This window comes from Python bivittatus, unplaced genomic scaffold, assembly GCF_059951505.1.
Source record: "Python bivittatus isolate LINGU-HERP-01145 unplaced genomic scaffold, Pbiv_v1 ctg000210_np1212, whole genome shotgun sequence".
Classification (NCBI taxonomy): Eukaryota; Metazoa; Chordata; class Lepidosauria; order Squamata; family Pythonidae; genus Python; species Python bivittatus.
Genome location: NW_028277053.1, coordinates 3,298,735 through 3,324,301, shown reverse-complemented (window position 1 = coordinate 3,324,301; position 25,567 = coordinate 3,298,735). Strand labels below are relative to the sequence as shown.

At 41.5% G+C, this 25,567-nt stretch overlaps 1 protein-coding gene across 7 annotated transcripts in view; it reads left to right on the top strand.

Moving 5' to 3' along the window:
* MEGF11 (multiple EGF like domains 11) overlaps positions 1 to 25,567 on the top strand; it is a 408,014-nt gene that overhangs the window by 270,058 nt on the left and 112,389 nt on the right. For all 7 annotated transcript variants that reach the window (XM_088139201.1, XM_088139198.1, XM_088139199.1 and 4 more), the window contains exons 9-11: positions 8,956 to 9,092; positions 18,114 to 18,326; positions 24,209 to 24,383. In XM_088139201.1, the coding sequence (XP_087995327.1) occupies positions 8,956 to 9,092; positions 18,114 to 18,326; positions 24,209 to 24,383 (525 nt within the window). The remainder of the gene's footprint in view (positions 1 to 8,955; positions 9,093 to 18,113; positions 18,327 to 24,208; positions 24,384 to 25,567) is intronic.

Sequence of the window (25,567 nt, the reverse complement as noted above, 5' to 3'; positions counted from 1 at the left end):
CTAAATCTGTATCAATAATGTGATAATTAACTCCCTCTGGATTTGCCAAAGGCTTCATTCAGCTCTGCTATGCCCTCTGGCATTATTCCACCATTTGACAATTAGACCCTTGGCAAATCCTGCTGTTGGAATTGAGAAAAAAGCAAAAGTGAGAGACTCGGGGAATGCTTTATCTGCTTATCGCTGAGAAGGCCACAAAGATTATTTGGAAGCTGTGAATTATGGGAGGAAATGGAGAAGGGATTGTTCCCGTTGGGCTTATGCTGAGTTTGGCAGAGGAGGTTTGGAGTCCTTGGTCACCCAAGGAATAGTTCAGATGATGCTGAAAGTTCTGAAGTGCTCCACGCTCACAGAATCCATCATGTAGCTGATGCGTTTCCCTCTTCTGTAGTGGATTGCTTTTTGACTTGGGGGGTTCTAGTCTCCTTTTCTTTTGGGTAACCACCCAAATGAGGAAAAGGTTCAGGAAGAAGACTCAAAAGTTGGCCAGCCTGGGTGCAGCACGACCGTATTTTTGTATTTGCTTGAAAGGAAGTCTCCAAAGGAACAAAGCATTTCCCCCAGAAAGTTTTCTTTAAAATTATTACCTTATCTTATCCCTAAGTTTTGTTAAGAATTTGGTCCTGTCTGACTTTCCATCTTAAATTCTGGATTATCTCCCTTGAGGCAAATACAACTATTTTTTTTCAGGATCCACCCCCTGTATTTCCAGAGAGATGGTCTTGATCTCAATGCACTGAGTGTGAAAAGTACCAGAAATCAACGTGTGGCAGGAACAACTTGGCTTCTGATTTTGCTGTGGAATCTGTTCACCAGCTTCACTCATTTCAAAAAGGCCAAGCGCATGGGTGTATCCCATGTGTTGAGCGGGTGCATAAGATTTGATACAAAGCACAGTGCAAAGCCCCTCTTTTAATTTTTTTTCCTCCTTGTATTATGGCAGCAAGTAAAACAAGGAGGATTTACGTTTAGTTTTCACAGTCTTCCTTTGCAAGAATTATTTGCAACTGGATCCATCTGCACACTTGACTAATAACTGTAGCATCATGAGTTGCTTTAGTGAATTCTTTTTCTCCTGAAAACATTTGCAAGCTGCTGTGTTGGCTTAAGGTATATGTAAACCCTTCTCTATCTAAATACGCTACCTATGTTTCATTTGGAGATCAGTAAGGGGCTAAGCATACTGGCTTTCTCCCAGTAGCTGGAAGGACTTGGTCTTCCCTGTCTCTCTGCAGCCTCTCCCAGAGGTTTTCAGATAGAAAAGGTCTGACAGTGTCTCTTTCTCTTTGTGGTCTTCAGGGCACCCTTGAACCTGCAACTCTTTGGTAATTTTCCCCAAAGCTCCCCCTGGAACATTCTGGGAGACTTTAGGCTCCCATTTACAAGTTATAACACCACTCAGTCCATCTCAGGTTTACCAGTCAACTTTGCTTGTTATTAAAACCAACAAGAGATCCTCAACAGCCAATATTGTCTAAATCCATCTTAAGTTGCTAGATATCGCCTCCCTCCTTCTCCAGCTCCCTCTTCCTGGTAGACCTCTTGGCTTTTTTAAGTCAGCAGTCAAACAGCCATCATTCCTCCCTTCTCTGAGAGGAAAATCTTCCTGACAAAGGCTGCTATCTCTCCTTATCTCAAGCTCTACTCATCAGTTAATTACAATGAATTGTCTGACAAACTTAGAGAGAGAGATGGTCTCCTGGAGGTTGTCCCAGGAATCTGTGGCCATATTGTAACTCCATCAGGAAGAAGTCATAGGTGGCAGACCAATCACAGCAGCTGGTCAAAGGTCTCTGTGCTTCTGAGGTGAGAACAGACTCAATTTAAAGGTGTCTTTACTTATAATAGTTATGACAGCCCTTAGAGGTGATCATGCATCATACTTTATGGAGGGCAGCCCAGTCCAAGCCAAGTTAAAAGAGCATAGCAGAGGTCTTGTAGCTGGCTGTCCCCTTGGGTAATAAATCCAAGAGGCCAATACTGTAATTATGTTGAAATCAGGAGCAAACGCTATATGGAATCCAGTGGGACCATCCTGAAAACAGCATCCTGCAAAATACAAGAAGGGCTAAAGGAAGGTGCTCTTTAAACAGAAAATCATAAAAACAAGACAGTGTTATTAACGGCACTGAATAAATTATTGTTTTGCAGAATAGTCAGAATAGCTGCTTGGAGAACTGCATCTTCTAGGTAGCACCTGAAACGGCTAAAGACAAGAAATAAATGAAAATAAAAAGCTGTGTAGGGAACTCCGCATGACTCGAATCATTCCAGCCTGCAGCCTAAATCTGGTGGCATGACCTGAACAGTGGTGCCAGCTGATGTGCAATATGTTTGTGGCACAGTGCTGTGATTTCAACTAGTTGCACATCAGACTGAAACAGAGTGGAACCTAACCTGCAGACTTGAATCAATGCAACATAATAGCTATGGGGTTAAAAATGCCCTACAGAAAATAGGGGGGAAAAGAAGGGCAGCTGCGCATTTCTCTCCTGCCAACAAGCAGTAGATGAGCCATAAGTGTTTTGCCTGCATTGATGCCAAGTAGACCTTCCAAAGGCTGCTGGAAGCTTCTTGAAAAATCATATTTGAGGTTGTTTTCTCCCCTGGGACAAACCAGTGGTTTACCGTGTCTGCTTCTGAACCAGTGTATGTTTGGAAGGGAGGGGGAGAATCCAGAAAGCAGCAGATTTAAAGCTCTGGGGAAGAAGTTGAATTTCTAAGTAAAAGCACTCTGCTTGTAAATACTGGGATTGTGAGTTTAAAGAGCCTCTCCAGGGCTTTCATGAAAAAAAAAGAAGAGGAGAAAAACTCAGCATGGCTATAATACAAGTGAAACTTTTTCTTCTTTTGCCTGGATTTCTAAAGTCTTGGTATTCGGCGTCTAACTGCAGCCAGTGGAATGCACAAGCAGAAAGACCTGGATGCTGCTCGCCTGTGCTCCACAGAATATCTAACTTGGACTGTAGAGATTTTGCTTCCATATTTTGGGGATTTTGAGGAGAAGGATGGGGTATATAATGTCCTAGCTTAACATAAACTTTATATTTGAACAAACATTCCTGCAAGTGGGACACAACTTTGGGTTTATTAATATACAACAGCTTCAACTTGGATTTACTTGGGACCCCAAACTACAACTCTCTTATGATGCTTCGAGCACTCCCTTGGGGTGGATATGATGATGTGCAAATCTGCAGGAAGATTTGTTCCCTGGGAAATCAGATTCCCATTTGAAATCGTAGCTTGCAAACACACATACACATACCCAACTCCTTCCCTATTCTCATTCTTATAAGACAGCAGAGTTCCCACATGCAGTCTACCTTTGCTGAATCAAAGAGATTCTAGCAAGTAGCAAGTAACGTGACATCATAATTGTACTAGTAGTCCTGATTATGTTGTTTATGGCAGAAGGGAGTCTGTTCTAAGACCCATCCCAGCTAGGTTAGAGATGGTCCACAGTAACAGATGTTTCTGTGTTACGTCACTCTTCTCCCTTTCATTAACCCTTGCTGGAACAATTATCCACCCTCCCATTGGCTTGGAATATCTTGAGGAATAATTCTGTCATGATATCATTGTTCTAAAATGGATCCAGGGTTTCATCCCAAACATCTGATTTCTAAGCAGTGTCATGTTTCTTTTCTAGAGATCCCTAAACCAAAAAGCCAACCATTTCTTTGATCTGCATTCATAGTCACTAATGTATTTCATAGAATTATCGAGTTGGAAGGGAGCTCAGAGGTCATCAAGTCCAACCCTCTGCACACTGCAGGATTCACTTACACCCTCCCTGCTAGAGGACTATCCAGCCTCTGTTTGAAAACCTCCAGTAGAGAGGAGGAAACCACTCCATGTGGTTAACTATTCAACTGATTGACAGCTCTTACTGTCAGTGAGTCCTTCCTAATGTATCTCCATCCTTGAACCTTCATCCCATTAGTTCTAGTCTTACCTTCTGGAGCAAGTGAAAATAAGACTGAGCCCCTACAATGTGACAGCTGTTCAGATATTTGAAGACAGCTATCGTGTCCCATCTCAATCTTCTCTTCTGCAAGCTAAACATACCTAGATATTTTAATCATCCCTTGAAGGACTTGGTTCTTTGTCAGACTTGGTAGGTACTTCAGTCTCTCTTCTTTTGGGGAAGTCTGAAATCAGAAGGCAGTGGAAAAAGTTTGAAGGTATAAGTCAGTTTTCTCCAACCAGGTTTTACATCAATGTGCTGAATTACCATTCTCAGAATCCAATATTGGCAAGGAATTCTAGAAGTTGTAGACCATCACAGCTGGAGAGCAATAGATCAGTGAAGTTATCTAAAATGTCATTTTCAATCACATTTTTTGGAAAGTGGTCCCACATTTGGTGCCATGGTTTGCAGACTGCTGTTTGGCAATGGCAAAGAGTGGGCATTCTCTGTGATGGCATCTTTCTTGGGCAATCAACTCTGCTCTTTGCAGTTTGGTGTAGTGGTTAAAGGCTCTGGACTAGGAATGATACAACCTGAGTTCTACTCTCCTTTAGACACAAAAGCCAGCTGGGTGACTTTGGACCAGTCACTCTCAGCCTTATCCTAAGAAATTAAAAAATTCATGGAAGAAGAATTCCAAACCACTTCCAAAAATGTTGCCAAGAAATCTGCATGAACCTGACCATGTAGCTATTGGGAGTCCAGATTAATTCAAAGACCATAACAAAAGCTTTGGGATGTCAGAAGCTGACACAGATGTATTTCAGGTGACTTTGTAGAAGCTTTTATGTTGGTCTTTGCCAGCCATTAATTCTGCCTAACATTTGTCTTTTAATAGATTGGTTGATCAATTGTGTGCAATCAAGTTGGTGTTGATTCTCAGTGACCACATAGATAGGTTATCTTCAGAACAATCTGATCCCAACCTGGTCCCTTGGATCTTCCAACAGTGTAATCATCACCATTGTAACTGAATCCATCCACTTCACTGCTGGTCATCCTCTTCTTCTCTTTCCTTCCACCTTTCCCAGCATTAGAACCTTCTCCAGAGAGCTGGGTCTTTGCATAATGTATCCCAGATAGGATAATTTGAGCTTGGTCCTTTGTACCTCAGGTAAAAATTCTGGGTTAATTTGTTTGATGATCCATTTGTTTATTTTCTTGGCTGTGCGTGGTATTCTCAGGAAACCAAAGTTCAAAAGCGTCAATAGTTATTTCTATACTGCTTCTTCAAACTCCATTTACTAGATTGGGGATTTTTAATTCTGATTTTTCTTTTTTCCCCTTCTGCTTTTGTTCTAAGATGGTTTTCTGACTCAGGATTTTATAAACCACTTCTAAATTCTTTGAAATTAGTAGATAGAAATAGTTTTAACAGATAAACAGCACGTTACCCTTGAGCCCTGCTTAGTGTTCAAGCTCACGTCTCACTGGCCAAATACTTTAATCACTGTTACGTGTGCCTTTAAAGCATTTTGGCAAAAGAATGATTTTTGAAAATCTTTTATTGGAGGGGCTGTTAAGCAGAGAGAGAGAGAGAGACAGAGGATTTCTGTTTGCTTGTTTTGGCTTGAAAGCAATTAATAACAGTGAAAGCAACATGGAAAATTACAGAAACCTGGAAATGCAAAAAGTCGTTGATGAAATGAATTGTCTCAATGAGAATACATTATGTTGCTTGCAGCTTTGCTTGACATTTGATTCTTGAAAGTGGGCATTTTGCATTCCCTTAATCCACATCTGTGCCTCAAGATTCATATACTGCTCCTGAGGGATGAACTTTGGAATGTTTTCTCATCATTCGCTGATAGAAATCTCTTCCTTGAAACACTGAGGAAATGCATTTATTATCAGGCTAAAGGAAAGACTTGTCTTTCTGGACATGAGCAAATTAATCCAAAATGCCCTTCCTTGCTGCAGGTTGACATTGTGGAATCCAGATGTTTGTAAGATGAGCAAAAGTGTCTGTCTTTTGCAGTTTCAGGGCCACCTGTCATAGGACCAAGGAAAGATTTGGTCCTTTTTAGCTTAACGAGGACAACTGTATTCTCTTCTCAGTGACTGACACTCTGAATCTTTCTGGATGGCAACTGAAGAATGGGAAAATTCAGTCAATGTCTGGGTTCAGGCAACAGACTTAACATGGTTATTGAAATCATCCATTTTCTGGATTCGCAGAATACATTGAGGTTAATTATTGAATTAATCTAATCCAAGTTTTGGATTCATGCAGTGGATTGATTCATAGATTAGAAGGGTTGAGTTTACATTATACACTAACATATAGAAACACTAACCTAGGTTAAAGTAACCAAAATTATCATGGGGCATGAATGCAGCTAATAGGTCTTTAACTGTCCTGATTAAACGTGTCATATGAGCCCAAACTCGATCTTGGTTTGGGATTTGTTCAGTTTTATCAGCCTAGAGAGTTAGTCAGCATGTCCTGTCTCTTTTTCTCTAAAATATTTCCTGTGCATTTGTCTAAGGGAAGAGATAGGATGGAGAGACAAGGTGACATATCTGATAGCCATTCCATCTATTCCAGCAAAGTTACGGACAGCGAACGGTTTTACAACAGGGCGTTTCTGGCAGCAGAAGAGTGAGAGCTAGGCCAAAGTCATTTAGCAATATGAGCTTTCTCTGAAGTGGTCATGGGGGACTTCTCTGGAGCTACCACCTTGTCCAAGAACAGAGTTGTTGTTGTTTAATACCCAGGGTTTAGACCTGGAATGTTTGCAGATATAACCAGGAGGATTAAAAAAAATCTTTGCTTAGATGCAAAGTCTCTGATTGCGGTCATACCCCCTTAGAAGGAGTGCCAGCATGCTTTGCTTAGCACAGGAACAAATAATTGTCTATACAGATAGTCCTCAGCTTATTACTGTTCACTTAATGACCATTCAAAGTTATGACACCACTGAAATAAGTGACTTACGACCAGTCCTCACACTTACAACGGTTGCAGCATCCCCACAGTCACATGATCAAAATTCAGGTGCTTGGCAACCACCATGTATTTACAGTGGTTGCAGCATCCTGGGGTCATGTGATTGCCATTTGCATCCTTCCCAGGGGGTTTCCAACAAGCAAAGTCAATGGGAGGAGCCAGATTCACTTAATGACCATGGCAAAAAAGGTCATAAAATTGGCCACAACTCACTTAACGACTGCATTGCTTAGCAACAGAAGTTCCAGTCCCAATTGTGGTTGTAAGTTGAGCAACTCTGTTGCTAAGCGATGTAGTCATAAAGTAAAATATCATGTGACCATGCCAACATATGACTTCAGTTCTGTTGCAGTCGCTAAGCGAATCCCGTGTGGTCATTAAGTGCGATGTCACATGACCATGACTTGCAACTTCTTGCCTGCTTCCCCATTGATTTTGCTTGTTGGAAGCTGGCTGTGAAAGTTGCAAATGGCGATCATGTGACTGCAGGATGCTGTGACTGTCGTAAATGCATGACAGTTGCCAAGTGCCTGAATTGCGATCACATGACCGTGGGGACACTGTGATGGCCACAAGTTCAAGGCCAGTTGTAAATTTCCTTTTTCAACGCTATTATAACTTCGAATGGTCACTGAATGAGGAGTTGGTAAGTGAGGGCTACCTGTATATATGTATCTGAAATCTTGTGTCTGGAATCTTGTAAGATTACCAATTCTCAAACAAGAGTTGGCAGTCTTAGGTACTTTCAGGCAGGAATATTAAAACCCCATGAAAAGTGATAATCTCATGAGATTTTGACCACATTTTCTAAAATTGTCTTTAGGGACTAGTACAGATTGCTTTTCTCTTTCCCTGTTGAAATCCCTCTGGCTTAGTCTTCAATCCATTCATAAATGTTCTATCACTCAGTTGCTCTCAGCTGATAGGTCAATAGGTAGAATTTGATATTTTAAAACCCAGCTAAGAAAAAAGAAGGAAAAAGAAAGGAATAAAAAGAGTTTTACAAGTTGAATGAAACATAACAAGAATTTTTGAAGTAACGTTAGATCAGTACTACCTATAAAATAATCTTAATGGTTCTTGAAATCAATTCAGTGATCAAGACTTGGCAAAAGTAGCCAATATGATAAGAATCATTAATCAGAATAGACATTTAACAGAAATTTCTATCAAATTTAAGGTCTATCCTTGTTACACAAAATAGGCAAGATATTTTAAAGCTTTATGTTAGCAGAAATCCAAATTTCAGAGGTGATACAAGTCCATGTGCAGAATTACTGTCCATCAATGGTTTCTAGGGTAAATTAAATTCCATCTGAGAATTGTTTTTGTTTAAATATGAAGCTATTTTTGATATTGATGCATACTCCCAGAGTTACTCTGCCATTCATCTAAAGAATAGATTGTTAACGATACTTAGCAGAGAAACAGTTGACAGGAAAGGAAAGACAATATTTAACATATCTGTAATACATCATGTTTCAGAATTGTTGAGCTTTATGAGACTGCTACCAAATATATATACATACATACATGCATGCAAACATACATACATACATACATACATATATAATCCATTGTGATTATTGCATTTCCAGCAATTTTTGTAGTATGAATGATCTTTTTTGGCCATCAGTACTGAAATAATACTAGAGAAACAACGTTTTGTACCAGCTTTCTCTAACTGTGATATTTACAATAAGTTTGATATTTGTCTTCCATTGTTACACATCCATTGTTCTATTCTCCATCCATTTAATCAAAGAATCTTTGATTGTGTTGTTTCTGAATCTCATGTTAATAACAACTTTAACAGATGTTCTAAGTTTTGTATGCTAAGTTTTCAAATTTGGTCAAGTCTCTGGGCATCCCACCTTGCTTTTGTAATTCCTTTTGAACGGTACTATTATTTGAAGATACTGAAACCAATGAGGCAGTTGGTTTCTGATGGTTCCAAGCAAGTTAATTTGATATTCTCTCTCTCTCTCTTTCTCTCTTTCTTTCTTTTTCTCTTTCTCTTTCTCTTTCTTAGGGTTTTGTGTGTGCACAACCTTGCCCATCAGGGACATATGGGGTTAACTGCAGCCAAGAGTGCCCATGTCATAATGGAGGACAATGTGATCATGTGACAGGGGTGTGCCTGTGTACTGCAGGGTATATGGGAGACAGGTAGGACTAACGTCTCAAATGGAAACCTTTATTTTCTTGAGGGCTAAGAGTCAGATAAGGGTAACCAATTCTTGCATTCTTACCAAAAAAATCTGCTAATGTCTTACGTGATCCATATGTGAGAGCCTGTCTATACACTAAGAAAAATAATCTTGCACGACCCTCCTGGGATTCTGAGTAATTTCAGATGCTGGGAGGAGACAGCACGATTGAATGACCTGCCGCATGAACAACACCTTAGGGAAGGAAGATTGGCATTCTAGGGAGAAGTTTGAACAGTTTTCAAACAGGCTGCTTCTACTTCTGCATTCCAAATGAACAGTAGGATTGGTTCAGTTACAGATGTGGACCTCGGCACAGTGTTGTGCGGTTGTCTCGGATGAGATGCCCTAAGGATTTCAGAAGGCTTTAGGAAATAGTCCTTGGACAGTTCGGGTTGCAACGCTAGTCCACAAATGTCTATGCCCCAATGAAGGTGTTAATTTTTAAGTGATCACTGGATACTAAATTATTTATGAGAAGCGTTGTGTCCATTACCCCATAGTAAGGAGGTCTTACACAATCGTAGATTTTTATTTTATTTCTCAAAAGATGTGTACGTCACCCCCAGTTAACAAATTCTCAGGACAGCACACATATCTTACTGAGATAGAAGTATAAATAAACAATCACATCAAATATAAAATAGCACCACCGAGAAATAGAAGGTAACAAGCAAAAATCAGTTGAGAGTCATAAAACACAAACCGGATGGAAACCAACTGATATGCTCAGAAACGTTTCTCCCCACCCTTAATTTCCAAAAACGAAAAAGATTTCTGATTTCTGGCAGTTTCTTTCAGAAGCAGGGAACAGGGGAAGAATTTGTTTATTTGGGAGGTGATGGAGATCTTCCCTAAGTTTCTGTTGTTGAACCAATATATCAGCTGAAATTCGTTATTCTTTAAAAAAATCTACAGTTCTCTGAGTTTTGCAGTGCAGCTATTCAATAAGAATTGAAAAATGCACATTGAAGAACATTCAAACATTTTGTTTATGTGTGGAAATACCAGAAAAATGCATTCAAGAGAATTGTGTACAAAAGCCATTTAAACGAAAAACACACGTTCAGAGCAGTCTACCCCAAAACCAAACAAATTTTAGGGTGCCCCTTTCTTTTTTTTTGGACAATCCAAGCTTGACAATTCACAGCAAATAAATGAATAAATCTGGCACGCTCACAAAAATTGCAAACCGAACGCAACAGGTTTGTTTTGCCCTTGCTAAAAGGCAATGATCTGAAATGATCAGTGAGATTCTTGGTGGGGACATTAGAAACATCGAGGTTCATTGTTCCTTGCTCTGTGGAGTTGAGAAAAACTGTGATCTGGAAATGTCCAAAAAGTCCTATTTGGACAGGTTAAATAAGTAAAAATGAATTATTTCATGATTTTCCTCCTAAAACAGAAAAGTTTTTTTTTTTCCTTTTTGGTCTGTTGCATTCTATAGGTCCCAGCCCAAGAGATATGGGTCCATGGAAAACAGCATTTCCTCTTCCTATTTTCCATTAGCAGCTTCACATTCCTATTCTTCTTCTTTTCATCTGTAATTACAGAGCTTTGGGGGCAATTCCAAAAGGAGTTGGGAGCCGAATAGCAAGATATCTTCCCCCCCCCCCAAGATTTCAGTAATGCCCCAAACAATGAAACATGGAAATATGTACGTGCATTGGAAAAACATGTATCATTATGAGGACAGGCGCTCTGCGTCACATTCTTAGTTCCGATTCTTTTTTTTTCCTGTTTTGGCTTTTCCACCTCTAAAGGACACACGTGATGCTCACACTGGAAATGCTGCTGTGGTCCTTCTTGAAATCCATGCTAATTCAGCTCAAGGGATGCTGAATCTGGTTTATGTTCAATATAATCCAAATGAATAGTTTGTAAAAGAGAATTAAGATGATTTTCTGCAGGTCTCTTTTTATATTAAGTGATTGTGCATTACTTTCTCTCCAAATGTTATTGTTTTCTTCCACTGTGAGTCGGATAAGGGTGTTAATTGCATCATAATATAGTATATACATAACCTATTTATTCAATACAGGTAGTCCTCACTTAATGACCACAATAGGGAGTGGAAAATTGGTCGTTAAGAGGGACAGTCATTAAGTGAGTCACCACATGCCCGGACCTGATTTTACAACCATTTTTATGACAGTTGTTAAGTGAATCATGTGGTTGTTAAGCAAATCATGTGGTCATTAAGCAAATCCAGCTTCTGCAATAGACTTTTTTGCCAGGATTCGCTTAACAACCACATGGTCCACTTAATGACCATCATAAACAAGGTTGCAAATCACGATCATGTAACCATGGGGGTTGGTGCGACAGTTTGTGACAGTCGTAAGTGTCAGTACAGGTTGTAAAGCATTTTTTCTGAGGCCATTGTAATTTCGAACCAATGTTAAAGGGACCGTCGTTAAGCAAGGACTACCAGTAAAATGTTTTTTCACTGTGGAAGTTCTCTTGTTGTTTTGGGAGACTATTATACAGGGTGTTTACAGAAGGGTCAAAAAAGTCAAGTTGGTGCTGTCACTTTTTTTTTTAATGTTCATCCATGTTCACTTTCTTGCCACATCCGCATACACACTCCATGGACAGCCCTGCCACTATACTATGCAAATTTCAGTTTACCTGCTTATATTTTTGGTTGCCCAAATTGTCAGACAAAAATGTGTGAGCCCTTAAAGTCAGATCACCATCTGAAGGAGAGAAAAAGCAAAAAAGCAAAACAGGAACCTTTTTCTGAATGCCTCGTAGCTCTTGTGGAAATGAGTCACATTTTTCCAGAGAGATATTACCGCTTCTAACATTTTCATTGGCAACGATCCCCATTTTTATTATTAGTTAGGTTGCTGAGGTGTTTTTTTTTAATGTCCCTTATAAAGTATAATGGATTAAATTTAATTTAATTTAGATATTTGCGGCAATAAATTTAACAGGGAGCACTCCGTGTTTACAGGATATGCAGATGCATTGCTGTTGTATCAATTAATTCCCTCAAGAGTAAGCAATGAATTTCAGCTTTTTTCCCTCTACCCTGCAGAGTTCCTAGTCTGTCCCCTGTTTGGTGAAGGAATATGGGCCCCTATTCCTGAAATTGTTCTAAAGCCAAAACTCTTGGAATTTCGGCATTCTTTCCTGACTTTAGTTAAAACGTTTAACTAAAAAATTAACTAATGAACCAAAAAACCAAGAAGAACCAAAGAACCAATGAAACAGACAAACCAAAAATATGAGACTCCTTGGTTCCCTTTAAAAAAACTCTCTTTTCTCTTTTCCCATCCTAACCAAAAGAACACTTTTGAGTGATGTTTAAATAATTTAAAAATATTGCTATTAGTAGATTTTTTTTTTTTTTATAGCACCCCCAGCTAGAAGCTCTGTCTCGTGCGCCTTAAAGATAGCGGGTAAATAACTGCCTGGTAAATGAAGATAATAAAGCCTGTATGTTGGAGTAAATATTTGATTAAAAATCTTAGTCACCAAAAACGTGTGGGTAACGAAACGCTGTTTTGTTTCTGGTCAATGAGAGACAGTTGTGCATTTTGAATCATTTGACAACCCTCAGGTTGATAGCGTTGGGTATCTTGAATACTATGGTAAAAGGAGGTTATTTTAGAATTTACAAGCAATTGTGCTCATCATTGGAAGTCCTTTCCAATGGAAGCAACAAATACAGCACAGAAAAGCATTTTCAGTCTTGCAGCCATCAAGAATCTGCCTTCGCTGTTTCCATTTGCTTCTGTGTCCGGAAATTATATTCTTTGTAGAGTGAATGGAATCCCATCATGGGTGTCCACCGGGGGGAATCACCACAGGCAAGACAACGGTTGCATGATTATAAAAAAGGGTGGGACTTCGATCACAATATCATGACCGCCATCTTGCCTGTTCCAACCCCCCCAGGGTCATGAGCCACGATTCAGAGTCTGACTCTGACTCTGATTCTGACCATGTTGCTCCAGCTCATCAGCCACGGGCCTCTCCTGATCAGCTGGAGCGTCAGACGATGAGGCACGACCCCCAAGCCCCAGATCCAGACGCCCGCAGAGGCGAGCCGGGCAGCGTCCGTCCAGGAGACTCCTCCAAGGCAAAGGGGGAGGCTTGAAGCACTGCGGCCAGCTGCCAGCAGAGAAATATATGGAGCTGGCATCGCTTTCACTCTCTGTTGGAAAACAGCCATGTGCAAACCTAGCTTTTGTCTTGTGGGCATCCTGAATTCCCGACTTCTGGACTGGCGGGCTACCTGATTTGGCTTCGTGACTTTTGACACTGTAATTTTGCTTCTGGGGCTACAAACGGTCCTTTACTTTGAGAAGTCTTTCTTTTGCAACTGGTCTGCTGTTATCTGCTGCTGCTTCTTGGCAACTGGGTCTGCTCCCTTGGAACAGAACGCCCAGTGCCGCTGAATCCCCCCGGTTTGTTTTTATGCATTGATCTTAACTTCTTTACACACTCTTTGGGTGTCGTATAAAATACCGCCACAGCATCAAACCAACTCCTAAAAACATCTCCGAAAGGCAACATGGCAAAATGCAGAGTCAAACAAAAAGCTGATGCCAAGTCAACTTGATTAAATGCAGTAAACGTACACTACCCGAGCCATAAAACAAAAGGTAGACCAACAGAAACTCATCACTTTGCCAACAGTTATAATGAGCAAGTTTGATTTTATTTTTGGGGGGGGTGTCAGATGTATTGTATACTGGTGTTTGTGAAATCATGACCCGAAGAGCTTAAATGTTCATTGTTTTGAGGCATTGTTTCCTCAACACCTTTTTCCATGTAAGACAGAAATATATCACTGTTACACAAATGGGCTGGCCGCAATTCTTACAGAGTTTGTAAAGGAAACTAATATTTGTTACGTGTACATCATGCGTTAAACAAAGCATGGTAATGCTTAATATTTTGTGAAATTGTGGCCATTAATTCTACTGCCGACAAGTATATTAACCCAAGCCTAAATAATTATGCACTTATTATTAAAGCCCCAAAGAATGGCTGTACAGTTGTTGTTGTTGTTGTTCAGTCGTTAAGTCGTGTCCAACTCTTCGTGACCCCATGAACCACATCGCACCAGGCCTTCCGGTCCTTCACTGCCTCCCTGAGTTTGCCCAGTTTCATGCTCATTGCTTCAGTGATGCTATCTAACCATCTCATCCTCTGCCGTCCTCTTCTCCTTTTGCCTTCAATCTTTCCCAGCATCAGGGTCTTCTCCAAAGACTCCTCTCTTCGCATGAGGTGACCAAAGTATCTGAGCTTGAGCTTCATTATCGATCCTTCCAGCGAGCAGTCAGGGTTGATTTCCTTTAAGATTGACTGGTTTGACCTCCTAGCAGTCCAGGGGACTCTCAAGAGTCTTCTCCAGCACCACAGTTCAAAGGCATCAATTCTTCAGCGCTCCGCCTTCTTTATGGTCCAGCTCTCACAGCCATACATTACTACTGGAGGCTGTACAGTAGCTCTCTCCAGATAAGGAAGATGCAACGTAAAACGGAACAAGAATTGGGCAGGGGTGCGCTCGGTCGGGGCGTAATTGAACCAAGCAGGCATTTGGCCGTTAATGGTCTTTCAAGCTTGTTAGATGGATATGATAGGAAGTGGTGATGTTTCCTTGGTAAGTTCATTCCTATGGCAGTGATCCTTAGCTTCCACAGAAGCTCTCTTGGTTTAATGTGGCGTTTCTCAATCTTGGGAACTTTAAGATGTGTGGACTTCAACTCCCAGAATTCCCCAGCCAGCCATGCTGGCTGGGGAATTCTGGGAGTTGAAGTCCACACATCTTAAAGTTCCCAAAGTTGAGAAACACTGGTTTAGTGCATTGCATGAAATTCACTTGTAGACCATGCTTGATCTTCACAAAGAAGGAAAGGGACAAGCCACAGAAAACAGGATGAAGGGGCAAAGGGACACTCATGATGTAAATGGATTAAGGCACTGAGGTTTGATTCATCTCGCTGAGTATTGTGCTTTTCTGCTTCAATAAGCAAACGGTGCTTGGAACGTGCAACTTTTGGGCATGTTTCTCCATCAGCCAGAAAGAGTGGCCAACTGCTCGGCCGAGTGACACGTTGGTGCTGCAGAAAGGAAGATCGAGGGCTGCTCAACTCCAAGAGCCAGAAGGTTACGGCTGGTTGCCCACATGCACAGGCACCCACACCAGATTTCCAGAAAGGAAGCATCTTGCTCAAGCTGACTTAGAGGGGCATGAAAAGGATCACACTGCCATACATCAGAAACATCTCAGAAACCACCAACAGGCTATTACAACCATATGGCCTCTCTGTAGCACACAAACCAACAAAATCACTCCAAAATACCCTAAGTAAACCAAAAGACCCAGTAGCCCAAGAAGAAAAAGCAGGAGTCATCTACAACACAGTGTAAGGACTGCAACAAACACTACACAGGACAGACAGGCAGAAGACTGGCAGAGCGCATCCACGAGCACCAACCAGCAGTCAGAAGACACGATGAAAACTCCTTAATCTCACAACACATGGACAGACTCAGCCATAGTTTTAACTGGGAAACTGTCAGCATTTTAGACCAAGCTAAATCCAAATATGCAAGAGAATTCTTGGAAGCCTGGTATTCAGACAAGGCAGCCATTAACAGACACATAGAGATTAACAGCATCTATGTACTATTCAAAAGAGACAAAAGACCAGAAGATCGCCTCACCAGCAGTCAATCACCAGCAATCATCACCCAGATAAGCCAAGGTCACCACCAGGCACACAATCAAACAGCAAACATATGCCAATCAAAGAACTACCAGAGGAGCAACACAAAAAAACCCCACTCTCACCAGCTCTGGCAAGGCAGGCCACAGCACATAAATAGAGAGCAAACCCCATCCCGTTTCAGCACTGAAGATGTTACCTAGCTGGGTCATGAAACATTTGCAAGAAAAGAGCGAAGCTCAGAGAACCCCATGGACTCCACAGTTCAACCCTGAGCTACAGATATTCACCTCTGTTAGAGGGGCATGTGGCAGGATCGGCTGCTGATACTAAATCCTTAGATACGACGAAAGGGGATTTACAGGGCTGCTTTGATATAATTTGAATCAAAGGAACCGAACAGTTCAATTCGAGAGAAACTGGGCCATTTTAGACTGTAGATATTCAGGACATTTCTTTATAAGGTTTCCGCACATTGCACAAACACCCCCCCCCCCACAGGGACAGACCCCTCCTCTGTCGAAAAATGGCATTCCATGAAGTCTAGAATTCTGGGACTTAACAAACGGGCTTTCCCAGGGTGGATATTGTTTGCAGCATCTGCCTTTTGCAGTGGTGTTCCATGTCCAGTTATCCAAATGTGTAAATCCGTTCTTAATTATCTCAGGCCCAACCCTTAAAAGTAATATTTCTATTTTAAAAGGTAGCGGAAGACTCTTCTACCAACTAAAAATGCCTTGAAATCACTACTCTAGATGATAAACTCCTGCAGGAGTATATATAGCAACCGACCAGCTGAAGTTTATCACAGCTTGTTTGTTTCTGGTCAAAAATATATTAAATTAAACCAGCCACTGGTATATTCCTTTTCCCATTAAGCAATTTTATTGCTGGAATTTTTTTCCCAAGCAAGCTTAAATCTTTTCTCCCTTATCGTCATATTTTGACGCTTTCCACGGTCAGCAAAATGACCCCAAAAGAGGTGTTTCACAGTGTCTTCTCTGCGTGGCAGTTATGGTAAAAAATTGAATCAAGGGTGGGATGAAATGAATGCTGCCACCCAGGCGAAAAGGCCTTTATCAATAATTTGGCCTGGTGGCTTTTCATGGTGCATCATGAAGATGAAGATAGGAGCTTTTCCCAGGGCATTGCATGTTTCAAAGCACCAAGGAGCTTCAGTCATGGATTTATCTGGCCTAGGGGAGGCCATGTAATTACTCAGGGGGCTGCGCTGATGAATGAAGGGAGTTGTAATAACCTTTGTAAAGATCATTGTCATTTATGGTCAAACAAGCATGGCCTGTTCCCATTTACTGTTGCTGATTGTCATATCCTTACATTAATTTGCACATTTCCATGTTAATTAAAACAAACAACTTCTAAAACACATATTTAAATGTTTATCTTGAGCCATTGAAGAGCCAAGAGTTGTACTGCCGCACTGGGAGAAATGCACTATAGTGCCAACCTAGCCAAAGATGGCTTATTCAACAAGCTATGTATCAGCTAACAGTGGTTCAGTACCGTGTGAGAACCCAGTCAATTAAATCAGGCTATCTAGCTCTGAATTAACCAAGTTCACACTCTGGACTAAGCCAGGATGTATTGAATCATGATTTGTTGAGCAAGCCATAGTTTACATATCCTACTAAGGTAAATGTGGCTTATTTGACTCAGCATGTGTGAAGCTTTATATAGTTCGTAAACAATAGTTGTGGCTTAGCACAATGTGTGGACCCACAATGTGTAGCTTACTCAAACAAACCTTGGCTGATCGAAACAGGTGAGTTGCAAGAACCAGAGCATGTTGACTTGATTCAACGCTTAAAATTAAGCTACAAATGATCATTTATAATCACAGTACATCTTGCGATGCCCAAACCAACCAACCTCCATCCCCATATACTGTAGTGTGATATGTAATGATGCTTCCCCAGGATTTCAGGCAAGGGTCTACCTTAATCCTAGCTGGATTTGCTGAACATGACCCAGATGACTTCCACAGCAATGGAGATGTCGCCACACAGACAGGGGTATCCACAGGTGGGTCAAAAAAGTCAAGCTGGCACCCATGGCTGTGCAAGAGAAGCCCTGCCCTTTTTCACTTGCACAGCCAAAGAGACGGGGTTTGATCCTGCAAGTTGGGGTGCTGTCTTGCCTTTTTTGACCCCCCTCCCATGGACACCCCTGACTACAGAGCAATGGACTTTCTACTAAGCCCAGATGTCGGAGTCTTTCCCAAGCCCTCCAGAGTCACTGCCTTCTCCTGAGCCCCCGATGTTTCTTCGCAGGTGTCAAGAGGAGTGCCCGGTGGGGACGTTTGGCTTCCAGTGTGTGCAGAAGTGCGATTGCGAGAACAGGGCCAAGTGCTACCACATCAACGGAGCGTGCCTGTGTGACCCAGGCTTCAAGGGGATCCATTGCCAGGAGCGGATTTGCCCGGAGGGATACTATGGACTGAAATGCAACAAACGGTGTCCGTGTCATGCTGCAAACACAGTCAGGTATGTGCGTGGTGTTTCTGCGAAGGGAGAGAGGTGGAGTGAAATGCTTTCCTGTGGGCAGGAGGAAAAAAGTCATCGGTTGCTTTCTCGGGCTAAAGGAAGAGACCCATCTCCTGGAAAGCCCGGTGCAAGAAATGCGGGCATGGTGTGGCCAGATCAGGTGTGGGAACAGCACCTTGTTGGGCTCTGTTGGAAAAGGGAGAAATTGAACTGGAGATAAGAGCATCTTTAAAATGTTATTGACGCGGTCTTTCTCCCTTTTCTAGGGTCTCAGTTTGTGGGGGAGTGTCTATCGGGCCTGTGCCAGTGAGTGGGCTCCTGGCCCTCCTGCCCTCCCTTTCTTTCTCTTTGAGAATCTGCTTTTTTCTCCACCCTTCTTCTGGGAAATCCTTTCTTGCTTGAAGAGTTGTTCCAGAAAACAGGGTGTGGGTTTATTCTTTAGAGCAGTGTTTCTCAACCTTGTCAACTTTAAGATGGGTGGACTTCAGCTCCCAGAATTCCCCAGCCAGCATGCTGGCTGGGGAATTCTGGGAGCTGAAGTCCACCCATCTTAAAGTTGACAAGGTTGAGAAACACTACTCTATAGAGTCCAAGGGTAGGGCAAGAAGCAATGGGTGGATGCTCTACAGAGGGTGATTCAAACTTGGAATAAGAAGGAATTTCCTGACTCTTCAGCACTGGGACACCCTTCTTCCTGGAGTCATGGGGGCTCATCACAGAAGGTTTTCAAGGCAAGGACATCCATTTATCTGGGATGGTCTGAGGATTTCTGCCATCCAGAAAACAGTGCCTTCCAGCCTTAGGATCCTATGTTTCCATTGCATCTCTCTCTGGGAACTTCCTTCCTTCCTTCCTTCCTTCCTTCCTTCCTTCCTTCCTTCCTTCCTTCCTTCCTTCCTTCCTTCCTTCCTTCCTTCCTTCCTTCCTTCCCTGCCATTCTCCTCTCTGGCTGAGAAAGCTTAAGCGCAAATCCGTTCATTATGTGGTTTTTTATTCTGGTCCTTGGTTTCATCTTGATTTTTTCCCCCCATGTCAGATGATCCACACTGAATTGATGCACCACTAGTCAGCGTGTAGAGGTGGATTTCAGCAGACTGGCATTGTCAAGCTGATGGGTGTCTGAGCTGAACGGAGCTTTGTTTTTTTTTTACTCTGTGCAAGACAGTTTTGTACCCTCATAAAAGTTCACGAACTCTTTTCTGATCTTCTGCAAGTGATCACTCGTGTTGCGCCTCCTTTCCATTTCTGCAATATTCAGTTATCTCAGAGGCGCTCAACTCTCTCAACCCCAATTCAAACAAAGCATTTATAATTTATCTGACCTTTTCTGCAATGCCATAAGCTACATCCCAAAGTGACCCAATTCAGCCAGGAGACAAACAGCAAAGTAGATGTTTTAACAGAGATCGTTCAAACTTTGTTTGAAGTTAACCTCCTTCTCTCAAAGATAAATGTTACAGAGCTGAATTTCTCTGTGAGAAAATGAGATGATTGGTGCCTTAGCTACATGCCTTCCACTCCAAAAATCAAATAAAATCCACCTCTTTTGCTAAAGTCAGCTATCTGCAGATTTTATAAATAGAAAAGTAACCCCAGATCTTGAATGACACATTTCTCCCTCTCAGTTTTTGCATTGATGCATGTTAACTTTATGTTGGAGAAGTCTGATGACTGTTTGACAGACATCCTTTCATTTGGAAGGGGGCCAACTTCTGTCAAACATCCTGATGATATGAACTGCTTATCTTAGTAATCTCAACTTTATTTTTAGGAGCATGAATCTTTGTATATATTTAATGCAGCTCCACCTGATAAAGCTGATGCTTAGATTCTCACTGGTGTTTAGGTTCTCATCGTATTCATATATGTAGAAAAGGTACCTACTGCCCACTCTCATTTTGTAGCTCAGGACCTCCAAGACAATTAATATTCAAGTTAAAATCTGATATAACAATTAAAATGATTCAAACGAACCGTTTAAAGAAGCCCTCTCAACTTAAAAAGCTTGGATAAAAAGATCTTAAGCCCAATCTGTAACAAAGAGCAGGCTAACCTCAACTTCAGTTGGAAAATTGTTTTATTATAGAGTTCCTGCCAGGGAAAAAGCAGAATGTTATCTATCAGTGTTGAATGTATTCATGGTGGGACCTGCAAAATACGTCTTGTTGAAGATCTAAGCAAGTAGGAACAGCAGACGCTACTGGAATAGGCACTTCAGCAGGTAATTGCTTGTGATGTGTAAGGCTTTATACACTAACAAGTATCTTGAATTGGGCCTAGAAACCAGCCTATAAAATCCTCTACATTAAAGATGGGAGGTGGCTCTTTTACCCTCCCCTACGGGAACCTTGATCCCATGCAAATGCCTATGCATAGAATCCTTTATAGCCTCTAGCCCAGTGTTTCTCAAGCTGGTCAACGTGAAGATGTGTGGACTTCGACTCCCAGAATTCCCCAGCCAGCATGTTGCATCTTCAAGTTGGCCAGCTTGAGAAACACTGCTTTAGCCTAATGCAATGTACTTGCAATGAGGCACAACCGGGCAGTCCTGTCATTTTCACACCATCACCAAACATGGAAGAGAAAGTTAGAAGCATTAGCATTCCAGTCAGCTGCTTTGGCTAGACTAGACGTTCTTATCATCAGGGTTCTGTGTCAGCTCTATCATTTGGCTAAGTAGCCAAAAGAGTCCTGTAACAACTGCTCATTTCAGTACGGACCTACAATGAAATCTGAATCTGACGCCTGGACAATTATATATCCTTCCTCTACGGTACGGTGAACCATCTTTCAGTGCTACACCGTAATGAAAAGAATCGCCTGAATATAGTATATATTATGTACAGCTGGATAATACAAAAGGTGAACGGACATTTTTCCATCCTGCTGAAAGCGCTTACACAGTGCTGATTTCCTTAAAGACATTTTAATCCCAAGAATTACACCTTTCGTTTAAAAATGCAAAGCCTTTTAACGTTCAGCTTCTTGCTCCCAGTCTTTTGCTGCTGGATGTTCTGCCTTAACAGCAAGTTCACTGACTCAAGGACCAAGATTCTCCCAAAAGCAGGGGATCTGTTCTGCAAAGCCTTTGCAAAGAAAACAGCAGGATCCTTGGGTTGCTCTGGCAACGGCTGGGCCACCACGGTTGGCTACCTTGCCTCTTCCTGAAGGGTCCTCAGATTTCTGCTTTAATGATGTAAAACATCTGGTTTCCTTCTCATGGAGGTCATGGACGGAGCAGCCTGTGCTTCAGGCATGTACTGCGTCTGCGTCTGGGCTTCTGCGTGCGTTCATCAGTCCTTCCGCTGCAGGAATCCTGGGGATGATTTTGAAATGTCCAGTGTCAGAGACACATGGGTTCTCCTGAACCTCTGGCCCTTTTTGATGGGGCTCCTTTCCAGAGGTTTTAGGCAGACATGACTTCTTTGACAGTCTGCCTTTGGACTTAGGGATAAAGAGTTCCTTACCCCCACCCCATGAATTGTTGCATTCATTAAGGAAATCTGCAGTTTGGATGCATTCTAAGTGAAGGCAGGTTACCACAGTTAGGTAGGACTTTCAAATTTGATAGCAATAAATGTCCTTCTTAACATTTATTCTTCCAGTATGATATTTGCATTGTATGCTTCTGATCCAGTCAGCTTGCTATTCGTGGCTGGTTTCTTTTTACCTTTCTATCTGTTTGTACCTGCTTTCTTGCCTTGAAACATTCTTGTCTCCAGATGGTATCTGCACCTCTTAATAAATGAGTCTAGTCACTCAACTGATAAAATCTGTCATTCTGTTCAGGCTTATCTTGGTTCCGGGGGAACAGAAGAGAGAGTGGCAGGCATAGATCCATAGATGTACTTTCGTGCATTGTTGTTGGTATTTCAGGTTTTAACTTTCCAAGAACTCTGCTTGAATTGGTTAAGTTTCAAGACAAGGGGGCACCAAAGGCTGAGGAGCAGATGACCTTCTCAAAAGACATCTTCCTGTCAGCATAGCATCATTCTCGTAGGCAAGGAACATAACACCAGTTCCCAAAGTTGGATCAGATTCTTGTATGATCTGATCACAAGCTAGGGTCTTCAGTCTTAGACCCTCAGAGCCAACCTTGTACCAACAGTGGACCCTTTGCTGGTGCTGAACTAAAAAGAAGAATGGAGGCAAGGGAGGCACAACTTGTTTTGAGTCAATAGTGTGTGAAATCACAAGTGGAAGTGTACAAGTGAAATTTGCACAGAGGAGAATAAGAAACAGGGAGACAGAGAGAGAGACAGAGAGTAAAGAGGCCCCCTTGGCTTTTTCTGAATGCAGTAGTTGGCGGTTAATCTGTCTCCCTTGCTGTTTGTCACTTGCACGGTTGTTATTTAGGGGAATAAACTTTGTGCCATTCATAAAATATCCATTTTTCATGTTGGTAATTCGTTTTTAAAAGGCCCAACCTTTTATATTTTGATGAAAGACCCCACCTTGCAGGAGAAATGCTTACCAGGTGAAGTGTTTTTGGGTTGAATTGTAATATACTGATTCTGACTGCAAGGAACATATATTACTTTTGAAATATTTAATTTAGCTATCCAATGCCAAGTTGGTTGAAAATGTACAGTTGTGTGTGCCACAAGGAAAAACACAAAATGAGGGAAACTAAATGATTTCTTTGCTGCTTCATTTTCTGTTCTCATTCCATGGAGGTTAATAGAAGCGGAGGTGGGTGGAAGCAGTAGCTGTTTTTATGAGTTTTCATCTAAATGTTAAGAGGTGTGAACCGAGCATCGTATAATTTCAAGGAGCATGTCAGTTGGAAACCTTTCTTATTTTTTATTAAGCTGATTAATTGTTTTAATTAGTTACTCTGAAGAAGCATAAGACAGCTACAGAACTTGGTAAATTTTAGGCACAACATTATGCGCTAATCTCTTCCGCTGATAGTAAAGTAGGGAGATGGGGGTAGAAACCATGCCAGTTGAGTAGAAGTTTTCTTGAGGACACATACTTTGTAATTCTGGGTTGCATTTTCAAAGTAGCTCCTTCCAAGGTAACTCCTTGAGTATGACTAGGAGCAACCTTTGCTTGGGGTGTACAGAAGATGCTCGCAAAAAATATTACAGGCAAAACTGTAGAGGCCAAACAGAGATGCACACAGAGAGGGTCAGTAGTGTCAAGATGGTGACCACAACAGCACAATCAAAGCCCTGCTCCTTTTTTTACATGCAGACATCCCTGAGACTACAAGTGGCCCCAAAAGACCTTGTTAACCCCCCGCAACCCTTTCAAATCATGCCAGTCATAAAAATCATTGCTACTCCAAACCACAACCTTGGAGACGCAAGATAGTCCAAAGACAATCTTGCCAGATGTTGCTCATCCAGAGTAGGGGAAGCCTTCTCTGTCCAGAGCAATGAGCTGCAGTTCTGGGGACTTATGATGTGGGGCAGCCCACACAGAGATGAGGGCTCCTTGTGCTTAACCCAGCCATCCTATCCCGAGCATTGATGGACAGATAACCAGGATCCCATTGCCCTTTCCTCCTGAACTTTTCCCACTCCCTGGCTTCCTGGACCCACTTCTTTTAACATGATTCTGGGTTCTTTGCATATTTCTCTTCATTGCCCTTCCTATCCTCTCCGCATGGTGATTTCCTTCCTTCTTCTTCCAACAATACCAAGCCTGTCTCACTCCCAGCTCCTGGTTAATTTTTTCCCCCTACCAAAGTGACCTTTTGGTGCCATGTAGAAACGTCGCCCCTTCTTACTTCTGACAAATCGCCTCTGCTTTGGCTGGAATGTTTGTAAACGTTGTGCGACATTTAACCGGGTTGGATGTTGGCTTCCAAGGACCTGGGGCTGCTTTTCTTCCTACTGGGGTGGTTGATTAATACCGGATCTCTTTTTTGACAGTTGCCATCCTCTGTCTGGTGAATGCAACTGTAAAGCTGGTTGGGCAGGGCTCTATTGCAACGAAACGTGCGCTCCGGGGTTCTACGGGGAAAGTTGTCACCTTGTTTGCCACTGTCAAAATGGAGCAGATTGTGACAGCATCACGGGAAAGTGCACCTGTGCACCAGGATATATGGTAAGTCCTGCCCTCCTAGTATTATTATCATCATCGTTGTGGTTTTTATATAGTCTCTTCTGAAGAATACTCAGCAAATGCTGGTAATTGAGGATCAGTTCAAGCTTTAGAATTGTCCAAATACTGCCTGAAATATGTATCTGTTTCCAAGCAAAGTTGTTTTCTGTAAACGAAATGCTTTGAGGTCAAAACTAATTTTTCAGCTATTCTGACAATTGCATTGTTATGGCTTCTAACCCTCCAGTAATGATGGGACAAACCTTTGCCTGTTTATTTCATAATCTCTGTATTTCACTTGTGGAGGCCTGATATTTTCCAGTCTTTTCCAGTTAGTTGGTATTGCCACATCTCTAAATGAAACTTGCTTTTCTACAACCACTTCAACACGTTGTGTTCTAAATGTCAGTCTGCCTGAATTCAGAAATCCCATAAGTTTTCATGTGGTCGTGCTGGGGCACTTTTTCGACATTATGAACATACCAATACATATTTTGGGGGTTCAAATCCATTCTTTTTGCATAAATCCCAGCATCATTTTTATCATGCAGTTGTATTTTTTCTTATCTGGATGCACAATTTTGCTACAGCCACTGGTTAGGTGGTCAAGAGTTTGATAATGTTTTGTTATTCTCATTTCTTCTTCCTATTATTATTGTTGTTGCTGTTATTGATAAGATGGGGGAATTAGGTACATAAAAAGGCAATAGGTTCAACTTTTATTAGCAAAATATTAAGATAAACTGTTTTTTGGGATTCAGGAATTTCCAGGGCTTGGATTCAAATCTTAATTTAATAAGCAGAAATTTGGAGAATCTTCCAAATTCTGTCAGTAACTTTATTTCTTTTATTTCTTTGTAAGCTTCACAGAGTAAAGGACCAAAATATTGATGAAGGCAAAGCAAATTATGGAAGGAACACCCTTGTTTATTTTATTGGTTTTATAACATATCAACAGAGATCAAGCAGGAGGAGGATACTTAATTGTGGGGGGCCGGGGGTAAAGACATAAACGCTCTGAGAAAAACCCAGATTCTTCAACCTTTGGGTTATTACCTAATTATGAGAAGTCAAATAAATATTTGAAAATTAAATGTGTTATTGGGAAGTAAGATAATTAATATTTTACTTTCTAACTCTTGTTCTATAAGGAATGAAGCAGAAGAAAAGTAAAATTGGAGGTGCTA